General features: G+C 37.0%; 1 protein-coding gene across 2 annotated transcripts in view; it reads left to right on the top strand.

The window, feature by feature from the left end:
* PRKG1 (protein kinase cGMP-dependent 1) overlaps positions 1–26,578 on the top strand; it is a 1,184,353-nt gene that overhangs the window by 960,972 nt on the left and 196,803 nt on the right. For both annotated transcript variants that reach the window (XM_077125297.1, XM_077125296.1), the window contains exons 6-7: positions 16,023–16,100; positions 24,688–24,782. In XM_077125297.1, coding sequence (XP_076981412.1) covers positions 16,023–16,100; positions 24,688–24,782 — 173 coding nt within the window. The remainder of the gene's footprint in view (positions 1–16,022; positions 16,101–24,687; positions 24,783–26,578) is intronic.

Genomic DNA, 26,578 nt, shown 5'->3' with positions numbered 1-26,578 from the left:
GGATGGTGTTAGTAAATCGGTAATAGTGGGGATAGAAGTGAGAGATCAGCATCCTAATTTATAAGCCCCTCAAGATGATTTGGAAGATGCCAGTTCAATGTGATGGATTGAATATATATGCTTACTGTTGCTATTTTCTGAAATCCCATTCAATGTAGAGAAATGCTAAATAGGGGATAGAAGACATAAATAATGGAAGAGAAGGTGATAGCCACAAAAATTGGGGGAGCTAACAAAGCATATGAATGAGGTAACTGAGAAAGCAGAAACCTGAGGGAAAGCCAAATCTATCATGCCACCCAATAAAAACACAATAATTGGAAAAAGTGAGTATTGGTGTATGTGGGCAATGGCTGAAGCTTTTTTGACAGTAAAAGAAGTAGGTAGGCTCCATCATCCTCATCAGATATTAAAGACATAATGTCAGAAATGAAAAGTTCAAAAGAAGAGTCAAATGATGAGACCAGAAACAAATTTCTATAGCATAGAAAAAAAGAAAGATACTGGAAAATGGAGGAGACAAGAATGTTTATGACTCCATCTAAGGTATCTAATAGTGTTAAACAAAAGAATATTTAGAGAGTTATGGTCTCTAGGAAGGATGCCACCAAGAAAAAAAATGAAATTAAGGGACCATCAGTCATGCTTGCATGTATCAAACAGAGATTTAGCTTACAGGCAGGCACAAGAAAAAATATATATTCATAGTGTATGATATAGCTCACCTGAAAGTAATATGTATGATATAGCTCACCTGAAAGTAATATTTTCATCATCAAAAATCATAAAAGCTAAATACTAATTTAATCCAGTTTTTGGTGGAGGGTAGGAAGAAGAGTAGGATATATGTGTGTCCATGGGGTAGGGCTTCCTACAACTTCCATAAATAATATCTAAAAATAAATAAGCAAAACATGTTATTTAGCAATATGGAAATACAGTATAAGATAAACATCAAAAGAATAGATAATTATTACTTTAAGTGTCCAGGAATTTTAGGTGAGAGATAAGGTGTTTTTTATATAAGCCCTTTAAACTTCTTTTTAAACTATGAAAAAGTACAGTTTTAATTTATTAAAATATATTGCCTTTGGCAATTTAATGCATGGTAGATTGAATAAAAATAAAATACAAAACAGTGTCACTTTTTTTTTTTGGCATTTAAAAAGGGGAATTAATCTTAAGTTACAAATTTAAAGTTTTAAGGAAGTGAAAGTGTCCAAATTAAAGCATAAACAAGAGGTTACCTTCACTCAAGAAAGGCCGATGGGTCAGAAACACCTCTGTCAGCTGGGAAGTCAGTGGCTGGCATCTGCTGGTCCCTTGTTCCTGGGCTCCATTGCTTTCAGCCTCTGTGCCTGAAAACAGTATCTCTTAAATGACTGATTTCCAGAGGCACAGAGGTAATAAACTAAATTACGCTTGCCACATCTTTCTGTCTACCTGACATAAAAAAGAATGAAGTACTGACTCACCCTAAATCCTGAATGAGCCTTGACAATATTATGCTAAATTAAAGAAGCTAGACACAAAGGTCACTTACTATGTGATTCCATTTATATGAAATGTCCAGAATAGGCAAATCCACAGAGACAAAGTGCACATTATGGGTTGGCAAGAATTGGGGGTAGGGAAAATGGGGAGTGACTGCTAATGGATATAGGGTTTCTTTTTGGTATGATGAATTAGAGTGGCGATGTTTGCACAGCTTTGTGAATATACTAAAAAAACAAACAAACAAACAAAAAAAAACCCCGCTGAATTGTACTTCAAAAGGGTGAAATTTATGCTGTGTGATTTAAGAAGTTTTGTAACTGTATGTGCTCAGGTGAAGTTATGTTATCAAGAGTAGACATTAGAGAGATGAATTGGCCCGTGAGAACAATGGGTGAGGAAGTAAGTAGTTATGCAGCCTAAGTTTTTCCAGTTAGCTGTCTGCAGGTCTCTGGGTCGGTAGATAATTGCTCAAGTGTTCTTAATCTCAGCCTCCTGGCTTTGGGAATGTCTGAAGGATGATGATGCCTGCAATCACAAAGACCCACTAAGAGGATTTTGCAAAACTGAATGCAGAGGCTCATATTGTGTATGTGTTTTCTTCTTAAATGTGTGTGTGTTTTCTTTTTCAGATAATTGGCACAGGTTTTGTACTGTTAAAGCCCCACTTTCTAATAGCAAACATGTAGATAGTAGATTTTGCTCCTGTATCAGAATCTCTCAAGATGAGGTGTAGGGTCTGTGTTTTTCTAAACACTGTATTTTATTTCTAATACACAACCCATGATGAGAACACCTGTTCTAAGCAATCCACAAAATTGCATCTATATTCTACTGCACTTTGTTCAACAGATAGAGACAAACAATTTTGGGAAATTGCATGAGAAGAAGGCAGTAATTCAGTTAATTTTTAGCTTTCCTATGATGGTAACTTGCAGCTTTAGGAAATTTGACACTTAAACGCGTTTAACCAGTCTACCATTGAAAAACACACACTCACAATAATTTAACTCAATTGGGTCTGTTTTCAAATCACAAATGTTACATCTTGATATTTCATTACAGGAAAAGTAGCAACATGTTCTGTGTTGTTTCTTTCCAAGGGGTACTGCCCCTAGGATGTCAAGGAGAGGCTAGCCACAGAGCTCTGAGTCAAACAGACCATGTTATAGTTTTGTCTTATAGTTAGTGTCCTATGTGCTTTTTACTTTTCTACTCTTGAGATATGTGTGGTTCTTATCTGCACATTCCATTTATTCACTGCACATGTTTGGTGAACAAAGTCCTACAAGCCTGAGTGCTTTTAATTTCCAACAAGATTGTATGTTTCTCTCTCCCTTGTGTACTATATGCAGAGTTAAGCCAGTCGGTTATCCTTCTGTTAGTCTTTTTCTCCTTGGTCTTCCTTCTCTGGAGATACACTATATCTGGAAAACACTCATTTATTATCAGCTTTACTTAAATGCACCCCCTAAAGCATAACTGCTGGGAGAAAAGGTAAAGGTTATACCTTTGTGTGTGTGTGTACACCTCATTGTTCTGTGTAACTTGTGTCCAAGGTTTACGTTGGGCTGTGTGTAACCTCCTGACTGTGTTGAATAGTTCCCAAGATGTACTTTTTCGAATCTTAGTTTATTTTTGCCTCAAGGTGTGTTTGCTTCAGCAAAGTTTACATGCCTGCTTAGAGTTGGTTTTGATATTTTGAACACTACAGGCACCATTTTCTTTAACCACATCTAAACTCACATCAGTTTCTATGACTGGAATATTACTCTGCTGAGCTTGGTAAGGATTCTTTAGAAGTGAACAATATGGTTAAAATATGACATAATCTGACTTTTTCTTATGACTCTATGCCATGAAATTTCCAGGTTAAAAAGACAAAGATATTGTGTGGCACAAAGGATCTGTGCCATTTGCAAAGGCTGTGATTTGTCACGTTCATGAATCCTCCAAATTGTAGAAGTCATTAAAGTACAGAACCCTTATGGAATCTATCGAAAGCATTGTGCTGTCACCTAAGGTGATATTCCTGTTTTTCTCTGAGACTGGCAATATGTAGGTGAGAAGCTGCTCTACTAGTTTATTATGTCCTGCTCTGCTCAGTGAAATCCGAATGCTTGGCACGTCATTATCCCAATGTAAGAGCCATTCCATCCTTTGCCACTTGTGCATTGGATCTTTTTTTCACCTTGAATTTAAATGTTCACAAATGAACATTCCTTCCAGGTTTGTCTGGACCTCTTGATTGAACCCATAGACCTTCTTTTCTCTAAGCTCACAGTCACCTAAAAGTACTTTCAAAGAGGAAGGGAATTGTTTTTGTTTAAAACTCCTCAGGAAAGGCCTCTGAGAGAAGGCAACATTTGAGCTGTGCCTTCCAGAGGTGCCTTCTACGTGTGTCAAAATTAACAAACAAAGTGAAGTACAGCTTAGAAGCTCACAGCACCTATACTTTGCCGAAAGGGAAGCCCTTTTGAGGCCTGGCCTGGAGTCTGGTACTTTAGTGCAGAGGTTTTCATCCTTGTCTGAACACTGGAGTCCCTTGGAGAACTTTAATGGAGACTGGATCTCAGCTCTAGGGATACTAATTTAATATGTTTGGGAGATGGCCTTGGCAATAGCTTTTTTTAAGAGCTCCCTGGTGATATTAATGGGCAGCCAAAGTTAGAAGCTGTATGGCTCAATTAGCTGTGGTTTTCTGTACCATAGATGATTAGAAACAGGATATCTAATTCCCTGCTGGATGCACAGACAGCATATATCCTCAGGCATCTCTCTTGCAAAAGCAGCTTATCCCAACTGAAAATTCTAAAATCTGTTCTTAATTCCATATTCCCTTACCATCTATTGAGCTACATTTGTATTTTCTTTTAGAAATTCATTCACGAAATACATATGAGAATCTACTGTGTTTCTGGCTCTAAGTCATTGTAAACTGTGCTTTCTTCTTTATTCCATGTCGCTCCCCTGTTTAAGTCCCATCAGTGGCTCCCATCGTTCTTAAAATAATGTCAAAGGGAGCAGATCATCCAAGGCCATCTCTGCTAACTCTCACATCTCAGGTCCTCCGCTTGCTGCCTTAAGCTTTGGCTCTGATATTACTGAGCAGTTTATCATTCACACATCTTGTTATCATGTAACCCTGGCCTTTCCTCTCTTCCATCCCACTAGCTACCTTCTCATCTCGCTAGTTCCTTTTTCTACAGCAAGGTTCAAATGAGCCACTAACTTCTCTGGGAGTCATTCTCTGAACCCCCATGTCACTATGCCTTTTATGTTGTACAGTGTTTCTAGTAAAGTGTTTCTGTTTATTTTGAAATTTCCTGATTTCACTTCTTCCCTCCTCTGGATGGTAAGCTTATTAAAGGCTTACTCATTTGTGTATCCCCATTTCTTGATATTCCTGAGGCTACTGTAACAAATTATTACAAACTTGATAGCGTGAACTAACAAATATGCGTTCTCGCACAATTCGGGGGGCCCTAAGTCCAAAATCAAGATATTAGCAGGGTTATTCTCCCTTTGAAAAGTCTAGAAGAGAATCTATTCCTTGCCTCTTCCAGTTTCTGGTGGCTGCTCTGGCATTCCCAAGTTTGTGGCCACATCACTCCAATCTTTGTCTCCATCTTCACGTGGCCTTCTCTTTTATTTCTGTTTCTTCTGTGTGTGTTTATTTAAGGACATTTGTCATTAGATTTAGATTCTACCCAGGGAATCCAGAATGATCTCCTCACCTTACTAGCCTCAACTTAGTTACATCTACAGAGACCCTTTTCACACATGCAGTCAAATTCCTAAGTTCTGGAGATGAGGACACAGACACATCTTTTTGGGGGGAATGGTTTATGGGGGCTACCATTCAACCTGTAACAGGTACCTGACCCATATATTGTGTTTCGTTGTCTACTGAAATGAACTGAGTTGGGTTATTGCATATGGGGGTGTTGTCAGTGAAGTGATACTCAGGGTCAAGGGAAGTCAGAGCTAACAGCCTTGCAGCAAAGAAAGAAACAGGAGAACTAATAGAAGTCAGCGTCGGGGATGTCTGTGTGAGGTCATGTGGCCTGTCTACCACAGTTATCACACAGGGTGTGACTGTGTTACAGCTCAGGACAGTAACTATATAAATAATTATTTTATTAGGGTTCTCCAGGGGAACAGGATTGACAGGATATATATGTATATATGTATGTATATGTGTGTGTGTGTGTGTGTGTGTGTGTGTGTGTGTGTGTGTGTATATATATATACACACACTCAGACTTATTATAGGAATTGGCTCATATGACAGTGGGGATGGGCAAGTCTGAATCCCTTAAGGCTGGGAGCTCTGATGACAGTTTTGATGGATTTCCCAAGAGAAGCTGTCTGGCTGAAGTGGAGGAAAAAAAGTCTTCTTTCTGATTAGGAAATCATCAGTTCTCTCTTTAAGGATTTCAGCTGATTGGATGAGACTTTCTCATTGCTGAAGGCTATCTCCTAAATTGATCGTAGATGTAATTAGCTACAGATGAGATCAACTGACTGATGATTAAAATCCAGAAGATATTCTCACATTAAGAATCAGGCCAGCCCTTGATTGACCAAACAACCAGACACCAGAGCTTAGCCAAGTGGACACATAAACTCAACCATCACAGTGATGAACCCAGGTCAGTCAGAAAAGGTTAAACATGTCCCATAGATGTTTTTTAATAAGTAAAATGAGCACTACAGTACAAATGCATTTCATCCAACTCATGTTAAATAGTAAAAGGAATTATATGGAAAATTACTTCTGAGGGACAGATGCATCATATTATAATGATGCTAGGTATATTATATATTATGATATTACAGTTCCATTTCACTTTTTATATGTAAAAAAATACAGATTCAAGCAAATACCATGCAAATGGGTTGGCTTAATCAATAGGAATGTAGTGGCTCATATCTTGAGGCCAGGAAAAGCCCAAATGGAGGCGTCATCAAGATGATGCTCTGTCCCCAAAGACTGGCGTTCTGGTCTGGCTGCCATTGATCCTTAGTCCCTGGCTCCTTTGTTACATGGCCCTGTGCTGGCAGCCTCTCCTGGCCTCTCAGTTCTCTTCTGGGTTCTATTGAATTTCAGTTTCTTCTTCCTGGGGCTTTTTCTCAATCTGTCTGAATTTCATTTTGCTTATAAGGGAGTCCAGTAATAGAGTGAGGACCCATCCTTTTTGAAGTCGATCACTCCTTCACTGAAGTAACCTTGTCATAAGGCCCTATTTACAATGGGTTCACACCCACAGGAATAGATTCAGTTTAAGAACATGTTTTTCTAGAGTATATAGCTGCAAGCCACCAAAGCTCCTGATTGTTGCTCTAGCCTGCTCCTGGGGTTCCTAAATCTCCCCATGATCCAGGAGGGAATCCAGAATACTGCTCCAGCCCTTGGCTTGTGTCCTTTTTGATCAGTTAGTGCTTTTGCCATAAATACACTAATTTTACTTTCTGGAAGTCATCTTTCTTTCTTTGCCTCCTAGATTTTGAGAGGTTTCAGCCTTACTCCAGTATACTATCTCTGAGTGGTTATATATTATTTTGTAGAATGGAAAAGGGGGCAGGATCATAATTTTTCTGTAACATCAGTTCTAAATAAAACTACTCTCAAATCAGTCTAGAAAGGATGAAACAAAGTATCCTCAAGGCTAGAACCACATCTTCTTCTGCAACTCACTCTGATGGGTAAGGATTTTTTCCTTCTTCCTATAATCTAAACCCTTATTGCTTTCCCTTCTTTATTGTCCTCAGTGATTCAAGATGCCCTTTAAACTAAATAGTTCCTTCTCACAGAGAAATGTGGAATGTCTATTTTACCATCCTAAAGAAGTAGAATATTGGGTGAATGCTATAAACTTTTAAGTCACTCAGATGTTTGTTACAAGGTTCATGAGAAACTGTGATTAATCTTTCTTTTTCCTTGTAAATACTCTATTTTAGTTGAAACTTCAAAACATATTTATACTTCATATGGTTACTGTGAGACACTAAATTGTGCGCTTCCCTGTGACACATTTCATAATCTGTCAGGGCAAACAATTTCCACGTAATGCCGAAGCTAATTGCCTTTATAGCTCAAATCGTTAGATTTGAGTTATGGTTTAATTATGTGGAATGGAAATGCTTGCTTTTCTGTTCTATAAACAGTTTTATTCTGTTGTGAAACGAATAGGTCTGAAATGAACTATTCTTTTTGGGGATATTCAGCATTTTGTGAGCCTGCCTTGGTGTCTCTCATAGTCATTATTTTATATGAATGTACTTGAATCAAATATCTCTGAAAGCATAAACAGAGATTGCAATTCCATTTAGAAAATGATATCTTTGAAAAGCTCAGTTAAACATCAAACAAAATCCAAACATTTGTGGAATTTCAACTCAGGTTTTTTTCCCTCCTTTGTCTGATATTCAGGGTAAGGTATCAGCCTGTCCTGGTAGCCAGTGCTGGGTCAACAGCTGTCTTTGAATCATAAGCTCTGAAGGTATGCGGGAGGCTTAAGGGATAATGATGCAATCTGGGCCACCTAAGACACAAAGGGCTCAATAACATTTGAGATTCAGAGAAGGAATCCAGCCTTCAGTGTCAGTTGCACAAAAACCTATATAATGTTATTGCACTATGAGAAGTACAAAAGGTCGTTTTGGATAGTCATTTAGATACGCAAAAATGTAAATGATTGTATATTTTTCAGAATGTGGGAAAGATGGGGGAGGGGATGGTGGGGTGAGTCAGGAGAGTAAGATGAGCAAATAAGGGTGTGAGTAGAACCAATGTGTTAGTTTACTTAAAAATGAAGCGCATGCATCCTCTTAAAGAAAACAAACAAAAAATACTTTCAACTTATACACACCGTTTCAGAAGTGAAATAATCTTAAAATCGAAAAAAAATCCAATGCAAGTGTTTCGAGTGATGATTACAAAATTACCAAATTCTATTTGGGAATGAAGCAAAAATAGCTCAGTCTTCTGAATTGTTATGGATTTTATAAAGAAATTAAGCTATTTTATCAAAGTAGTGTTTGTTGTAGTAAGAAATATATTTTACACTGGGTTCTAGTAGTCACACAAGTCACATAAGTACACACATATAAAAGTTCTATACATTATATATTTCCTTACTATATTTGATGTAATCTTGATATTTTCTGTTCTATTCCATTTGAAAAAAGATGCAGGTTTCAGCCCACTAAATGGGTTACCTTTAATGGATTGCAGTGAACCAGAGACACAAGGTTCACAAAAACATACTCCCAAATGGAGGTGTGGCTACCTTTGCTCTCTTAGATCCCATGAGAATGTGAAGCTGCCAATAATTCCTGTTCATTGTGGTGACAGTACATCAGGCTCTTTAAGAGATTCCACAGGCGCCCATTGCAGGATTTTTTGTTTTTATGGCAACTCCAGACTATCTGAGGGGTGTGGATATATCAATCCACGTGGATATATCTTTTAGTTTGGTATGTAATGAAAGCCACATATCCATTTTATAAGGTAAGCGTGCATAGTCCTAGTATTTCTTGACCTGGCAACTTTCATAGTCATGCCTTCCATAAGGTGGGAGCCAGAAGAATCAGCTCTAGCACCTTCATGAAACAATACTGCAGGGAAGGTTGAATTGCAAGTTAGTGTTTTCTCAAGATCCGATCATAGATAACTGGTTAGGACTAGGCTTAGACCTGCCTGAAATCTAGCTTCCACAATATTTCTCCCATCCAGTAGGGTCAGACTGATTTATAAAATAATCCCAGGTGTTCAGATACAAGTGGGTACATCATTAGTGAAAGGGCCCCGATTGCACCATCAAGAGAGATGGCATGGATAGAGCATAAGTGCCTAGCAGACAGAATGTCTCACAGTGCCAAAGAGCAAGGCAGAGTTCAAGGTGAAGGAGTTTGATGACTTTATAGACAAGTAAGGAATATCTCATCAAGGGCTATCTTGACACCGAGGAATGTGCCAAGAAATAGCTGCAGAGACACAGATCCTTGACAGTGGAGCAGCACAGCCTCCTACTCTTGGTCCCAGTTATTTGGATCTTGACTGGCCTGATGAACCAGGGAGGTTTGGTACCTTAAGGTCTGATGGGCTGACTCTTTACCCTGAAGTTTTAAACGTCTGTGTTTGATGAAAGAGTCATATTTTCTTTCTGTATTTGTGTTTTTACTAAAGTGCAGAGGTTTTCTCAGGGCTTGGTGGAGAGTGGAGGGCCCCAGTCCAATGGTGAACACAGCTCTCCTTGTGTAATACTGGCCTTCTCATCCTCAGGGGCACAATGGCCCTTGGGATCAGAGTGGAGATCCTGACTGTGGTGACTATGAAACCATCCTTCCATCTCCCAGGCACCTGGATGGACAGACAGATCCTGGTAGAGTGGTTCTGCTGCAATGTCTAGACAGGACGAAGTGTATGCTTAATTCCACTGAGCTTTTGGTTTTGATTCCTTAGGATGTATGCCTGTATTCTTTCCAGAGTATCAATCAGGAATCTCTCTGAATTTTCAGTACAAAGTTAGGTTGGGAATGGAGTTTTCTATATTTCTGTGATCGAGGAGAGAATGAAGGGCATGTAAACCTTTAGATTGTTCAGAGTTTGGCCTTGAAGGTCACTGGATTAATGGCATTAAAGTTGAGGAATGGCCCAGTGAAAGTAAATCCATTTCAACCATGTGAGTTAAAAGATTCAACCACTCTGATCTTCTTACCTTTCTCCAAATAAACAACATGCATTCACCTCTCTTGCCTTAACAAACATTGTTTACTCTGCTTCAGAAAGCCCTTCCCCTCCTATCCATCCAGCAGGGACTCACTGCCTAACTGGGGAAAGATATATTTTTTGTGTTATCAATTACTGGTATGCACTTCTCCCTCCTTACACTGTATTTTCCCTGAAAAATTTTTTTTTACAGGTATTTAGTTCTTATAACATGACAGGTCCTGTACCTTGTAACTAACTCATTTAGTCCTCACAACAATCTGTGTGTGGATAAATGGTTATATTTTGTAGAAAGAGGAAACTGCACAGAAAAGTTAAGTGACTTGCTCAGGGTTCCAGAGCTGAGATTTGTAACCAGGCAGTCTGTTTCCGGTACCTGCCTATTTAATACTATGCTATGCCACCGCTCAAGTTGGCGGCTGTGGCTTGTGTATCTTTGTAGTCTCAGTACCACATGCAGTGTCTCCTTCACAGATGCCACTAATAAAGGATGTTATTTTAAATGAATGAAATTAAAGAATGACCAGACTCTTCCTGACAAGGCTTGCTTCTCTCCTGGGCCTGAAGTTCAGTCTTGGTAAAGGAGGATTTTGCAAGTTAGTCTGAGCAGTCTTAGAGTCAATGGTTGTCCATCCCAAGAGGTGAGGGAAGTTCTGGTTATAACTGAAGGGACTTACTACATTTAAGGGGGTGCATTGGTGACATTGAGATACACAATTAGATTTCTTTTTCCATTCATACTCTAATCTATGATTTATAACTCAGTTTTCCCTCTTTTAAAGGAGGGAGTTTGGACCAAATCTATCATTCATCTAGCCATTCTTCCAACAAATATACGCCAATACCTATATTTGCGCTAAGCATTGTTCTTCGTGAAATGATGGCTATAGCAAAAAATCCCTTAATCCCATGGAGCAGTAGGTGACATGGGGAAGGATCCAGATAGTAAACAAAAAGGAAAGATAATTTCAAACTGTGATAGGTGTGACAGATGGATCTTCTCACAGGATGCCTGGTTGTGCCGTGGCCTGCAGATGTGTTGATTAGCAAGTGTCTAGTGGCATCTTGGCAGTAGCAGAGCAGGACCACAGTTTTGGAGAGTTCTCTAATAGCACAAAAATAATAATAATAATAAAAAGAATGTGGGATAGAAGGTGAATGGAGTTGGAGGGTGCACTAGTAGCAATGGTCAGGAAAGGCCATGCTAAAGCACAAATAATGAGTAAAACATAATAAAAAAGATCTTGAGGAGGAGTGTTCCAGATGAAGAGCCTATTGAGTGAGAAGTTCTAAGGAAGGGATACAGCCTGGCATTAATAAAGCACAGAAAGAAAGCCTGACTTCCCTAAACTGGAAGTTCTAAGGAAGGGATACAGCCCCAAAACTGAATGAGTGAGGGTAAGAGTTGGAGGGGATGGAGGATGGAGAGATGGGTAGGGGCCAGAGTAGGGAGATATTTATAAATCTAAAGCAACTAGGTTTAAATAGTTTTATTACAAAAAGAAGCCATTGGAAGTTTTAAGCAGTAGGAGTGATTTCATTTGATTTGTTATTCAAAAGTAGATTCTGGTTGCAATGAGAAAAATAAATAGGATAGGCTGGGGTGAGGTGGGGATCATCAAGAGTGGAAGTGAGGAGACCAGATAGGAAGACATTGCCAAAGTCCAAGATATGATTTTGGCTTGAACTAGAGAGAAAGCAATGGAGATGGTGAAAGACGTTGGGCTTGGCACATGTATTGGAGGTAGACACCTTTCTAGTGGATTAACTATAGGCAGTGCTAGAAACGTAAGGATTAAGGAAGACTGTCTCATTCATGGAATGGATATCGTTGAGTCCCTACTCTCTTCCAAACACTGTGCTAGGCACTTGAGGTCAGTGAAACCAAACGTGATTCTTGCCTTCAGAGGACTTAAAATCTGGTGGGGAGAAAAATGCTGAAAATAATTACACAAATAAGAACCTACAAGCTCAGAATACAGCAATGGGATAAAGCTATGTACGAGTGTCATAAAATCATATCAACAAGAGAGGTACTTTCGCCATGGGGACTGGAGGTACGCCAGATCCAGGAAGGCTGAGGCCTGACAGAGGACAAGATGTAGCAGTTGAGCAGCACAGAGGTGCAGCAGGTGGGAGTTCTTAGGACTGGAGGTAGGAAGGAAGGACAGACGGCATGGTTGAGGATCTAACAGAAAGGACCCGTGGGGCTGGAGGGCAGAGTGGGAGAGGGTGAGAACTGGTTGGACAGAGAAGCACCAAACAGACTATACCTGGCCTTGCATGCCGTATTAAAGAGATTGGCTTTTATTCTAATTAACTGTGGAAATTTTAAAAGGAAACTCTCTAATTGCTAAGGTTTCTTCCCATTCCAAATTCTATATTTTTCTATGATTTAATTTGAAATAAGAAAATAGCAGAGCTACAAAGTGACCTTCAAAAAAACAGGGAAACTGCTGGCATTTGAGTACCATAGTTAGAGCACCCTGGAAGAATCAGCATGCGTGATCATCTTCCCCTCAGGTACAATCGAACATTTCAGGATAGCATGGTCATCATAGTCCTGGTAATATAACACTACCAATATTATCTTTCCTGTACTTGGAATGCCTTTGGCCGCTGTCCCACCAGCTCTTCTGTGGGACACACAGCATGGAAATAATGTGCAGTCAATGCCTGTGCAGTTAAGCTAAAATAACAGATATGGCAATTGTAGGTGTTAAATTATAAAATCCAGTACATATCAGATGATGTTAAGCCGATTAGATCATTCCTACAGGCTACATCTGGATACTCCAGCCAAACTTCCTAAAGTGTGGGTTAAAAAAATTAAAAGCATGAAAGATTTAGTGCAGTCTTTCTCAACTGGGACAGTTTTGTCCTGAAGACATTTGGCAATGTCTGGTGACATTATTGAGCTGCCACAATTGGAGTAGAGGTGCTACTAGCATTGAGTGAGTAGAGTCCAGGGAGACTGCAAAGCGTCCTGCAAAAGAACAAGACGTTCAGGACAGCTCCCCACACAAAGAACTGTCTGAGTCAAAATGTCGATAGTGAGAAACCCTTACCTTTTTACCTTTTAACATATTACAAATAACTTTGCTTATTAATAGGTCTGAAAGGAAATAGTTATCATATGGATAGGGATATGACTTTAAGGAGATGGGTGAGGGGAATGAGTTCAGATAAGTAAAAAGTCTTCAGATTTTGGTGCTTTTTACTTGTTTTTTCTAATAATTTTATATCCACTGCTACTATATGACCATAATAAGTTGTACATTCTCCTCTCCCTTGGGTGCCTTTCTCCTGCTAAGCATCTCCTCCATGCTGAAGCCAATCCTGACTGCCTTGGGCAGAGCCAAGCTTTCTAAGATTTTGCTTTAAGAGGATCCTGTACTTAAATATACCATAACATTTTGCATATTGAGTATATTATTGTTTTTTGAGGGGTGTTATGTTATGAATAAAGAATGGGATCAATGTTGTCAATATATTACCTGGATTACTAATGAAATATGGTTTAGAGGCTATAGCTCAGGTGTGAGATCCAAATAGGCTTCTCAGCGCTGAACTCTGTGTTGCGCAGACTTCCCTGCCCTGTCACGGTTGTCCAGACAAGGACAGGCTTCACTAAAGTGGGGAGAAGAGTCTTCCCCTGGAGAAGCAGCAGAGAATGCCAGCTCTCTATAGGAAACTACCTCCCACAAAGAAGAGATGAGAAGCTGAGAGGAATGTATGTAGCTGATTATTTCCAAATTTACCAATCATATACATCACGCCATCTGCTCTGGTACATAGTGAGTAAAGGGAAGAGAGAAGCCAAGAGTTTTACTAACTGAGCTCTGTTGACATGGAAAAAGACATCCAGTGGGTTAGATTCCTCTCCTCCTCACCACTACCACAACTTGGAACTCATTTTGTTTTATCTATGGCTTGCACTATCCAATGTAGTAGCCACCAGCTTCTTGTGGCTCTTTAAGTTTATATTAATTAAAATTGAATTAAAACTTTTAATTTAAAAATTAAAATGTGACCACATTTAAAGTACTCTGTAGCCGTGTATGGCTATTGGCTACCATTTCGGGCACTGTATCTATAGAACATTTCCATCATCACGGGAAGTTTTACTGGGCATTACTTTTACAAGCCTCTTGTGAGCAGAGACTGTGTCCTTTTCATCTTCGTGTCATCCATGCCTATAACAAATCCCGACTTAGAGGCAGTCAAAAATATTTCTGAATGAATACATGAAAAGAACATATCTCTCATGAAAGCCTTTAACTACTGTTTCTCAAATATGCATGTCCCAAAGGTCTTTCCATTCCACAGCAGTAAGATATGAAAATGCAAAACATAAACTTTCTTATTAAGTGCAATAAATCAGTTGAAGAATATGCATTCTATTATCCTATCTTTATTTAGAGACAATTGTTTCTATGCACAGAGGAATATGTGTTTAAAAGCATAGGAAAAGGGTGGGCCTCGGTGGCTCACTAGCAGAGTTCTTGCCTGCCGTGCTGGAGACCCAGGTTCAATTCCCGGTACCTGCCCATGCAAAACAAACAAAAAACAGGAAAAAGGGCTTGAAGGATAATCACATTGTGTATACCAGCTGGGAGTAGAGACTGGGGAGAGTTTTAGGGAGAAGAACTTTCTGCTTAAAACACTTGTTACCAGGAAATGAATTACTTTTGGGTTAAAGAAGTAACAGATTGTACATTAACGTTTCAGATACACAAAGTAATAATGGCTTTCTCCATACCTCAGTGCCAAATATTAATGAATGACACTTGTAAGAGTGAATAAAGTGGTATTGAAGTATGAGGACAAATCACAGCCATCAGCCTGATGGATATTGCATGCAAACCATGGAATGTGTTTCCTTTGGAGTGTACAAAGTAATGTCTTTTCTACCGAAATACCGCTCCCCTGCTGAGCTTCAGAGAAAGACAGGGCCAGATGGCACCAGTCTCATTTTTCTGTTGTTATACCTCCTGACCCAGCAATATGCTTTCTCTCACTGCTCCTTATAGAAATTACTTTTGTTCATTGCAGGAGTAATCTTCACCTGGGGAATGAGGCTAGGGGCTGTGTCTGGGTCAAAATACTGGCACACTGGCTGTGACAATCCTTTTGTAGCCTTACTATGCTCCTGGTTTGGTAGTTTACAAGCTCACAGATGCTGCAACAGAATTGACTCTATAAAATGAAGACGTTTTGTTTGACAGAGCCAAATCTGAATTGCTGAAGCAAGGATATTAAAGTATGGCACCATGCCTTAAAAAATAACTAGGGCCATCTAATCCATACTGAAAGTCAACCTGGTTTCAAAAAATGGTCTCTAGGAAACACAGTCATTTCTCAGAAAAAATTATCATTATGAAAATACCAAAGCCAGATGAGAATGTCAAATAAAATAATGCAAAAGGCTGGTTTAATTAGCATCCCTGCTATTTTATTTCATGTTCAGTTAAAGGGAGAAAAGAAAATTTTCGTTAGACAATGAGAATGAATGAATTGAATGAGATGAATATAATCACCCGGAAAAAAAAAAATGGCATCAACAAAATAGTTGTAAAAATGAGCATGATAGAATTGATTTCCTTGTAATCATTATGTTCATTGACTATTACTCATTCGTAAATCATGATGGATGTCAGGCTTGGCTAAAACTCCGTCTGGATGACTGCATCGTCTGGGGCGTCTGGGGGCTGATGTTTGAAGAGGTTGAACCGTTTGGCAAATTAGTCTTTTCTGAATGTCTTTTTCTGTTACTGTTTCTATTTTTCAGACCCACTATGAAAATGGGGAATATATTATCAGGCAAGGGGCAAGAGGAGACACCTTCTTCATCATCAGCAAAGGGAAGGTAAGCTCTAGTAGAGTAAGATGGTCTTGCACAAGGGAACCTGGGGCTCACCCAGCACCCCTGGAGGACATGGGTGCCGAATCTCATGCTGGACCTGTTCTTCCACTGACACTGATAGAGAAATATTTGAGAATGGATCTCCTAAAAATGATTCAGGAGGAAAATAAAGTACAATTTTGAAGATCAGTAAATAGCGTGTGTGATAGACCTTAATCATGAGGCTATGTAGTAGAGATATGTCAATGTGGATGGAAAGATATCCATAATTTAAATTATGTAATTAAGAAATAAAAGACTCAGGTCATTTTTAAAATCCATAAGAAAAGAAGAAATCCATCTACTCGTTGGGGTCAGTAATGTACTATAGAGAAACATCTGGACTTTGAGATCGTATGGCTACTCTCGGTTAAGAGTTTATGAGTTTGAATGTACTTGGGCAAGGTGTTTAACACTGAGGAAAAAGTATATAAATGTGTTCATGTTCCATTGTGTTTTTGAAAAAAACACTGAATTCATACTGATAAACTATTAAGAGTGGTAGATTATAAACAAAGGGGCAAAAACGGAGTGGACAAGGGACATGAATGAAACATCATAATTTATCCCTTTGACATTGTATCAAGTTTTCAATAATAGGAAGCTATTATAATTTCTATTTTGAAAGTAAATAAAAATAAATTGACTAAAATAAAAGAAAATAAGTGAATTGGAAAGTAGAACATTACCTGGATTTCTACTCTTTCTAATTACCACAGATATCTGAAATTTCATCCAGTAGTAAAGCCATAATCATTTTTACATCTAAGGGTCAAATGCACTGTAACTTAAGATTTGAACTTATTTTGCTTTATCATAAGTGACCCTTAGAAAGAATTTCTAACTCCGTATGTATCAAAAATAGTAAGAGATGGGGAAGAAAGATAGAAGGGGATTTCCATGCCAGATTTCACTTTTTAAACTGTCACTTTAAACAAACTTATTTCTTCCAATTTAACCACTATTACTGACTCTGGTACCTTCTATTTATATAATTATAATAGGGAAGAGAGAGATTTACAGAGTTACAGTGACCAGGATATGTGAAGGATTTTAAGTCTTGTTGGACTGTATTTTATATAATCCTTTCCAAACTAATTTTAAATCAAGAATGTGCATGTATCAATGTTTGTCCTAATGGCATGTCACACTAAAGTGGAGAAAACATTATTTATACTTTTTTCATACATGCCCTTTTGAATGATATCTAAAAGCCTGTGGTAGAAATAAAAATCACAGACAAGCTTCTTAAAAATGGCACATGAAATGACATGTCTGACCACACTTTGGTTAAAATTGCATCTTGTATTTCCTAATGTTAGAGGATAAAAAAATGTTCATTTTTGTGGTTTACATGACAGATTGTTAATGCTTACCATTTACTGTTTTATTGGCTATCATTGACTAAGTATCAGGGAAATTTGAAAATCCTCAGGAATATAAATGGTTTGCATGGTCGCAAGAGGACATTTTGTCCTGAAAATCTGGATTTATTCTTTCTTTACCACACTGCTGACTCTGTGCTGTCATGGCATGATACACTTATTCTTTAAGACGGAGTTTTGATGAGCTTTTGTGACCAACCTATTCCCACAAATTTCCAGCGCTGCCTGAAAGAAGCAGTGGTTTGTGACCAATCTCAGCTGAAGACAGGTGCATTAGTAGGGCTGTTTTACGAATTATGTAATGTATACATGAATAGAAACAGTGTGGAAATTACACCACAGGACCCAATTCTCTAAGCAGTATTTCAGAGCACCATGGGAATTCTGGGAGAGAAGCAGTAGGAATTTATTAGATTCTTGTGACACATTCAAGTTGTTTTTTTTCTCAAACCAGCCAGGGATTTTTCCTAACCTGTTTTTTCAGGACCTACAAGTTAGGTACTGGGATTCTTGGCCTCATTCGTGTGTCAGAATCACTGTTTTAAGTTTTAAGGAGATGACAGTGGATACATTTTAAGGCCTAATGGCAAGGAACAGGAAAGAAAGAGTAGTAAGAGAGTAAGGTTGGGTTAGCAGGCAAATAAGTTGTCGATCTGAAACTCTAAACTTTTATGTTCCATTTAAGGTATACAGATGTGAACTTGTGTTTCTTATGCATTTAAAATATTTACAAAGGATAACCTTGGCAAAGCTATTTTCTTTGTATCGACTAAACTGGCTTTTTCTCACAAAACATGAGAGAGTAATACACACAACAGTGGACTGCAGAGCTAAAGGTGAATTTCCCCATTTTCAGTTCCATCTATTTAAGTAGAAAACAGTTTTTTATTCCTCCATAAAGGACATCCACACAAAGAGAAAAACATTATAAAGTAAATTTTGAAATATTTGTTGTACCCGTTAAGTAAGCAAGAACTGATTTTTCCAAAACTTTAGACAGAAAACTTGTGGCGTTGTTTGAAGTACCCAGTTCTGCCTCAAGTAAGCTGAATTAACTCTCTGTACTCTAATCCGTCTATTCCAGTTTTCTGGAAACTGCTTCACCCATCCCCCACCGTGAACTATAAAGCACCAAAGATTTGACAATTGAGCGTGAAAAATATCACTAATAAAACTTTATGTATATGCCCCTGTGGTTGTATTGCATCCCCCACCAAACAAACAAACAAACAAAAAAAACCGTGTTTCTCTCCATAAATAAGTTAAACCAAAATTAACAGGACTGGTAGACAAAGTTTCAGAGTTCTATTGCTAATTCATATGTCATTTGATTTTTAAAATTTGATTTAATATATTTTGTATGTTACATTATAAAAGTATTTTCATGCATTAAATGCCACTGAAAGTCACATGGCTTTTCTTTTTAGAATTTATAAGTCTTTAAAATGTTCCCTAATCACAACGTTCAAGGTTGTTAAATTTCTCTTATGAAAATTTTATTTGTTATGCATTACTGTGAAACATGAGCCATGTTTCCTTTAAGATCAAGGACAAGACAAGCATGCTCATTACCAACACTTTTGTTCAGAGTGGTACCAGAGATCCCAATTGTTTTAGTTCATCATGAAAAAGAGATAAAGATTGGAAAAAGAAAAAATAAAGCAGTCATTATTTACAGATACTATGTTTCTTTTTAGTTGTTTTTGTTGATAGATATATTATTACAGTTCATAATGGTTTTGCTAGATCAGTGTTATCTATTAAATGTCTCTATATTGAAGGAACTGCTCTATTTATTCACAGCCAAATATAGCAGTCATTCAGCATATTTGGCCATTTAAATTAAAATTAGTTAACCTGATGTAACTTAACCTAACTTAAATTAAAACTTCATCTTCTCATTGGCAGTAGCCCCGCTGCAAGTGATCAATAGCCACAGGCAGCTAGTGGTAGCCATACTGGACATTGCAGAACTAAATCCTTTACCGTGAAGTACATATTTGACAAGCCAAATCATTCAGTGTAATGTACCATATGAACATCCTAATGAAGAAGAGTCATCGATCATGTCAACTGATGCAGTAAAAGCATTTGACAAGTACAATAGCCATTTGTGATTAAAAATTCTGAGCAAAATTGGAATATAAGAGAACTCCTCAATCTGAAGTGTCCACAAAGTGCCTTGAGCTAACATTGTACTTAATAGTAAAGATTGAATGCTCTCTCCCACCCCTAGATCGGGTACAAGGCGGGAATGTCTACTTTTATCACTCATATTTTACATTCTATTAGACATCTTAGCCAGTGGAATAGGGCAAATAAAAGGAAAGAAAAAAGCATACAGATCAGAAAGGAAGAAGCAAAATTATCTATGTGTAGATGATATGCTGGTCTGTGTAGAAACCCTTAGAACTAATAAGTGAGTTTGGCAAGGTTGCAGGATGCCAATCAACACAAAAAAATTTGCTGCATTTCTATGTTGTGGTATCTATGAGAAATAAGCAAATTCATAGAGACAGAAAGTTGATTAGAGGTTACTAGGGCTGGAGAATGGGAAGTTAATGCTTAATGGGTAGAGTTTTTGTTTGAGGTGCTGAAAAAGTTTTGGTAATGGATGGTGGTGATGGCAGCACAATGTTGTAAGTGAAATTAATATCACTGAATTGTTCATTTAAAAATGGTTAAAATGGCAAATTTTATATTATACACATATTAGCACAATAAAAGTTTTTAAAAAATCAGTTGAATTTCAGTATACTAACAATGAATAATTGGCAACTGAAATTTGAAAAATGCCATTTACATTGCTCAAAAAAAATAGAAATACTTAGCTGTAAATCTAATAAAAGAGGTACAGGAACTTCATGCTGAAAATTATAAACTGCTGACCAAAGAAGACCTGAATTGATGGGGAAACATACCACATTTATGAATTAGAAGATAACATAATAAAAATATCAGTTTTCCCCATTTCTATTTATAGATTTAATGAAATACTAATTAAAAATCCAATAGGATTTTAATAGTCATAGATAGACTGATTCTAAAATTTATATGGAAGGGCAAATGAACTAGAATAGATAAATCACATCTGAAAAGATAAAAATGATAGGAATGATAGTGCCCACTTTTAATCATTCCTATAAAGCTATAGTAGTCACAACAGTGTTATTAGTGAGAGAACAGAAACATAAATCAAATGAACAGAATGGAGAGTCCAGAAATATACCCACACTAAGTGGCCATTTGATTTTTGATATTGCTAATGCAATTTAAGGAAATTTTGGTTGAGATAGTTCATCCCAGCTTCCAAGGTCCCGGGCTAGGAGACAATGGCTACAGGCCTTCTAACTGATGATGTTTTATTTCATAAATTAGATTGAGGGTAAAGAGATGTTGGTTTTGTTTTATATGTGTACATATTGTATATATTCTTTGTATATAATATGTATTTAAAAGCATAAACATTATTGTAAAGCTACCTTACTTTGCTTTTCAAATGAATAGGTTGAATGTGTATTTAAACATTTTATTTTCTTATAGCGAACTTTCTTATAGCGAACTTTCTTATAGCTAAATGTATTGGTTTAGCACCTTGATAGAGTTTTGAAGATTTGGGTATTAAAGATCAAGTATATGTGTCTCACCTAAATGTAGTTTTAAAAATAGTCTAAAAATTTTTGTGAGACCATACATATGTATCCTAGAAAATCTGAAGTATGGATAAATAAAAGGAACACTAAAATACCTAATACTCTCTTATCTACCTAAACAAAAGTTAAGTAATGCTCTAAATAGCCTTTTATGGCAACAGTTAAAAGCAATAGTAAGAGATATGGGGTAATTATTTTATAATCAAATGCATGGAATTTCTGGAATGGGAGGTGAGAAAAATATAGAAAGGGGAAAAATATATGGGAGAAGTAACCAGCATTTTCTGACACTACTAAATAGATGATTTTTCTAGGTTACCTCCTCTAATTCACTAGCACAAACACATATACACACACACAACTATGAGAAAACGATCCCATTTTGCAAATGAACTAACACAGACTCATACAGATTAAATATTATCTTTAGGGCTCCATAGCCAGTTCTTTTCCACAAGGTTATGGATCAGAGAGTACTTCATGGCTTATATGTGCAAAGAATAGATATATAGGCCAAAGTTAGAGGAGCTAGCTCTGACTATTTAATTTTCTCTGTCCTGAATTTTTTTTGAGGTTTAATGATGCAAACGCTCATCACTGGCGTCTGTGCTTATTTGGAATGATGCATTGTATGTTCATATGAAAACTATGGCCATTACAACCCTAGAGTAGTTATACTTGGTCTTGGGGCTACGTATCTTTCACGTCCATGGATTATCCAGATAGTATTTTTTCTCACATTTTTCATAGGAGCAGAAAGTCATTTATTCTGTAGGCAGTTCACTTTTTGTTTTATTTCTCTTATGTTTCTTTTGTTCTTTTTTTTTTTTAATTATATGCTGTATAGCGGGGATCACATTTCATTCCTTTTTCATGTGAGCATCCCCTTATTGCAGCACCGTTGGTTGAATTTTTGTTTGTTTGTTGGGTTGTTTGTTTGGGAAGTGCATAGGCCAGGAGTCAAACCCGGGCATCCCACCTGGCAGGTGAAAATCCTACCACTGAACTACCCTTGGACCCCTTACTGTTTCATTTTAGTTACATCCTTTAAATAACATTTCATAATCTACTGGTATTTCACAAGTGGATTGCACAACTCTGCCATTTTGAATTTTTACTCTCTCTTGTTAACCAAGTGGCAAATGTGCTATTATGTAATGTATCCCTACATCATTTTGAATTAGAGTATATTCACCTTGGTCTATGACCTTTTAACAGCCAGAATGAAGGACTGAAATAATTTTGTGAAATTATCTCATTGTGCGGATGGAGGAAACTGAGGTTCAGAAATTTTGAGAGAATTCATCATTCTTTGCCAAAGATTTGTCTTTAGAATGTTTGCATCTGAATCATCTATGTTGATCACTTGAAGTATAGATTTCCCAAATCCAGTAAATCAAAACCCCAGGAATAAAGGCCCAGCAACCTTATTTTAAGTACATTTAAGTAGGTCCTATCCCAAAGTTTGAGAATTATTGGGCTTGTGCTTTCTATCCATATCTGTAAAAGCCTCATCAGCATGCAAACTAGCAGTTTCATGATACAGCATAGCATTCAGAATGGTAAAAAGCTGCATTTCCATGGTTTTGAGACACTGTATTGGGGAGTAATCAAATGGATCAATGGAGAATAATGATTTAATTCCCTTCACCTTGCACAGGCCTTTTAAATACTTATAAAAATTCTGGTTCTCAACATTCAATCTCTAGATTCAAATGCTTGAGGCATAGTAATTTTAAATGTATTTAAATATCTGGTATTGTCTCAAGAAATTAGTTTTTCTACTTCATTACACTTTCCAGGTAAGTGAATTTAAACTGTTTAACCTTTCTGGATAACACATAGATAGCATTATGAATATGAGTAGAACTTGAGAGGGAAGTGCATTAGTGCAGAGGTAAAATAAACTGCATTTATGTCTTCATTAATGCAACAAAAACCATTGTCAGTTGTTTTCTATGGGCCAGCACACAAGCCACAAATCCTCTGTTTGCTGGGATAACTTAGTAATGAAAGTTTCTGTCAAACAGTTTGCAGTCCTTTACTGAGTACTTCTTATAAATTGTAGAGAATGCAAAGAAATCATGCTTTCTTTGAGGAGCATAATATCAATAATGCTTAAAAAAAACCCTCAAAGGTGTGCAATTTATGTATCTTATGAAACAGAAATTCTGCTGAATGAAGCTTGTGGGATAAGAGGGTTTTTGCTCTTTGGAGCCCTGTAGGAAGGTTTCATAAAAACATGAATGACTTTTGGATGAAGACTGGGTTATTTTTAGTGAAAGAAACAGGCATATCCTAGAAACACTGGAATGTGCATATGGAGATGTGCTCACAACAGCATTGTATAGCAAAACATTGAAAACAATATAAATATCCATCCACAAGGAAATGGATAAATAAATATATTTATATGGTGAAATAAGACACTGAGTGCAATATATTTATATCTAAATACACAGAATAAATAATTAAAACAATGTTAAGAGACAAAAGTAAGTTGTGGAATGATAACATATGTATTATGCTATTCATATATTTTAAAAATACATATATGTAAATGCATAAAAAAAGATGAGAGGAATGCCACTAAATTCATTTTGGTTGTCTCCACATATTCTAGTTTGCCAGAATACAATATACCAGAAACAGAACAGCTTTTAAAAAGGGGGATTTATTTAAGTTGCAAGTTTATATAGTTCTAAGGCTGTGAAAATGTCCCAGTTAAAGTAAGTCTATTAAAATGTCAAAATAAAGACACCAGCAAGAGGTTACCTTCACTCAAGAAAGGCCAGTGAAATTCAGGGTTTCTCTCTCAACTGGAAAGGCACATGGTGAACATGGTAACATCTGCTAGCTTTCTTTCTAGGCTTCTTGTTTCATGAAACTATCCCGGGGGCATTTTCCTCCTTCATCTCCAAAGGTCTTTGGCTGCGTGGCTCTCAGCTCTCATGGGTCCTATGGCTCTGCTGCCTCTGGTGGCTGTCTCCAAAATGTTTCTTCTTTTAAACGATGCCAGTAAACTAATCAAGAACCACCTGGACTGGGTGGGGTCACATCTCCTTCTAATCAAAGGTTAATACCCACAATTGGGTGACCACATCTCTGTGAAGATAATCTAATCAAGTTTCCAACCTACAGTGCTGAAAGTGATTAAAAGAAATAGCTGTCTCCATGTGATGATCAGGATTAAAACGTGACTTTTCTAGGGTTCATAATCCTTCCAGTTTGGCACACTACGTAAGAGGGTAAAATATGGAACTGGGGATGAAGTGCAAGTAAAATTCAAATTTCCTAACAATTTTTTTTAATTTCTTGAAGAAAACTTGAAAGGATAACGAAGTATGGGTATTTGTGATTTTATTCTTTAGGCTTTTCAATGGTAGTTTAATTTTTTCTGAATAACAGTAAGTTTAAAAAGGAAACAGGAAATGGAATTAACATTATCAATTACTATTCCTTTGATCATTCAGGGATGTAGTGCATTTAGACTTCCATTATTTCTCTTTGTAGGTAAATGTCACTCGTGAAGACTCACCAAGTGAGGACCCAATCTTTCTTCGAACTTTAGGAAAAGGAGATTGGTTTGGAGAGAAAGCCCTGCAGGGGTAAGTAGACCACATATTATATAGTTTTGGATTGGATACTACATAAATTCATTCCTTCAATTTTGAGTTCTTTGCACAATTAAGGCCCTTTAATTAGAGCTTACCCTAATATCAGACATAGGCTAAGCCCTGATGATAATTTTTATTTATTTCCCGCTGGACTTGAAATTGGTTTAGAGTAGGATTGATCAATTTCTATAATAAATCATTGTTCTATTAATGTGAAAAATTCTTAGCATTGTATTCCTGAATGACAGTCTTTATAAAGACTCCAAAAGAGAGGGCGCAATCTCTGCTAAACTTACTTTGTAGAAGTTTTACTCAGAATCTTGAGAAAATGGTTGGTTGAGAATTTTGAAATCCCCAGGAGACAGCAAAGCATTTCAAGGATTTCATCATCACTGTTTATAGTGATGGAGGTTGAGTTAATATACTCCTTGAAGGTTGACACTGGATGGGCTCTAAAGGCTGAACTAGTAGCAGCACCATGCTGCAAGGTGACTGATACTTGACTTTTAAGCTAAGACCTCAAGAAACGAACATCTGGGATTTCTTCCCATATACTAGGAAAGCAAAATCTTGTTTTTTATTTGTACAAAGCATATTACAAAATGCATATGACAAATATGCTTGGGTACTCTACTCTCATTTTCCAATAAGCAATTCATCTCAGTTTCAGGAAATATAGATGAGACTTTTCAAAGTTTAGAGATGAATATAAGCCACTTGAATAAGAAATATCCAATGAACATTTAATTTTGTAACAAATTTCAGGTGCAGGAATGTCTTAAAAAGTAACAGCTCTTAAAATATCTGGAACAGTCAGTTTCGCTTCCACTTCAAGTAATGTCTTCATTTAAAAAAAATTGAATTATAAGCATTTTGGTTAAAAGCAGTATAAATAAATAGTTTAGGAAATTTTTATTTTAAGCCACAATCATAAGACAGGTTTTATTTTCTTTCTTACTATTTCATAGCCATATTATCTTAGTAAGGTAAATGCGCAAAATGCACTCTCCTTGGCCTTAAATTTTCCTAGTGGCAAAGTTGGAAGAAATAGCATATTCGGTGTATATACACTAAGGAATGCAGTAAAAAATCATGTGCCTAGTATGAACTGTACAAATGTATCATTTGTAATCTAATCTTTCTTTACCCTGGTTATTAAATGCATAGAGAATTCTAGAGAATGATAGCTTCTGATTTCAGGAATCCAAGATTAAATGCCTCTGTAGAAAATAATGCCATTTTTCCATAGACCTAAACAACCAGAAGCATGTACAATTATTTCTGATTGTGGTCACAGACAGGAAATAAGACATAATGGGGAATTGGCAGATTTTCTTTTTTAACATGTTAATTTTGGAGCCAATTAAAATTTTCATGGTGAAAATACTTTTCTAGAATATGGCATAAGAACTGATATTGGGGCTTTGAGTTAAAAATTGCAAAATTTTGCTTTGATATCAGAATTTAATCACTGGCACTATATATAGATTGAATAATTTCTAGTATATGGTTATGTGAACTGCCTGGTGCCAAGACTCTCATTGGTATGTATTCAGTCCTTTTCTCTGGTGTTTTCTGGTAACCTACAAAATAACTGACCCACCGCTTCTGTCTTACATCCTTTACTCACTTTCCCACATTATCAATGTACTCTGTGTCCTTTAAAATTTCACTAGAGACTTGCTAATTACCAACTACTTCTCTGTTTTTATTTACTTCATTTTTTAGCCACAGCTGTACACTGTTGACCATCTCTATCCTTCCTTAAGTTACCCATCCTTTGGGAC

Source organism: Tamandua tetradactyla, chromosome 13, assembly GCF_023851605.1.
Source record: "Tamandua tetradactyla isolate mTamTet1 chromosome 13, mTamTet1.pri, whole genome shotgun sequence".
Taxonomy (NCBI): Eukaryota; Metazoa; Chordata; class Mammalia; order Pilosa; family Myrmecophagidae; genus Tamandua; species Tamandua tetradactyla.
The sequence above is the reverse complement of the archived record's forward strand: the minus strand, read 5'-3'. Positions and strand labels throughout refer to the sequence as shown.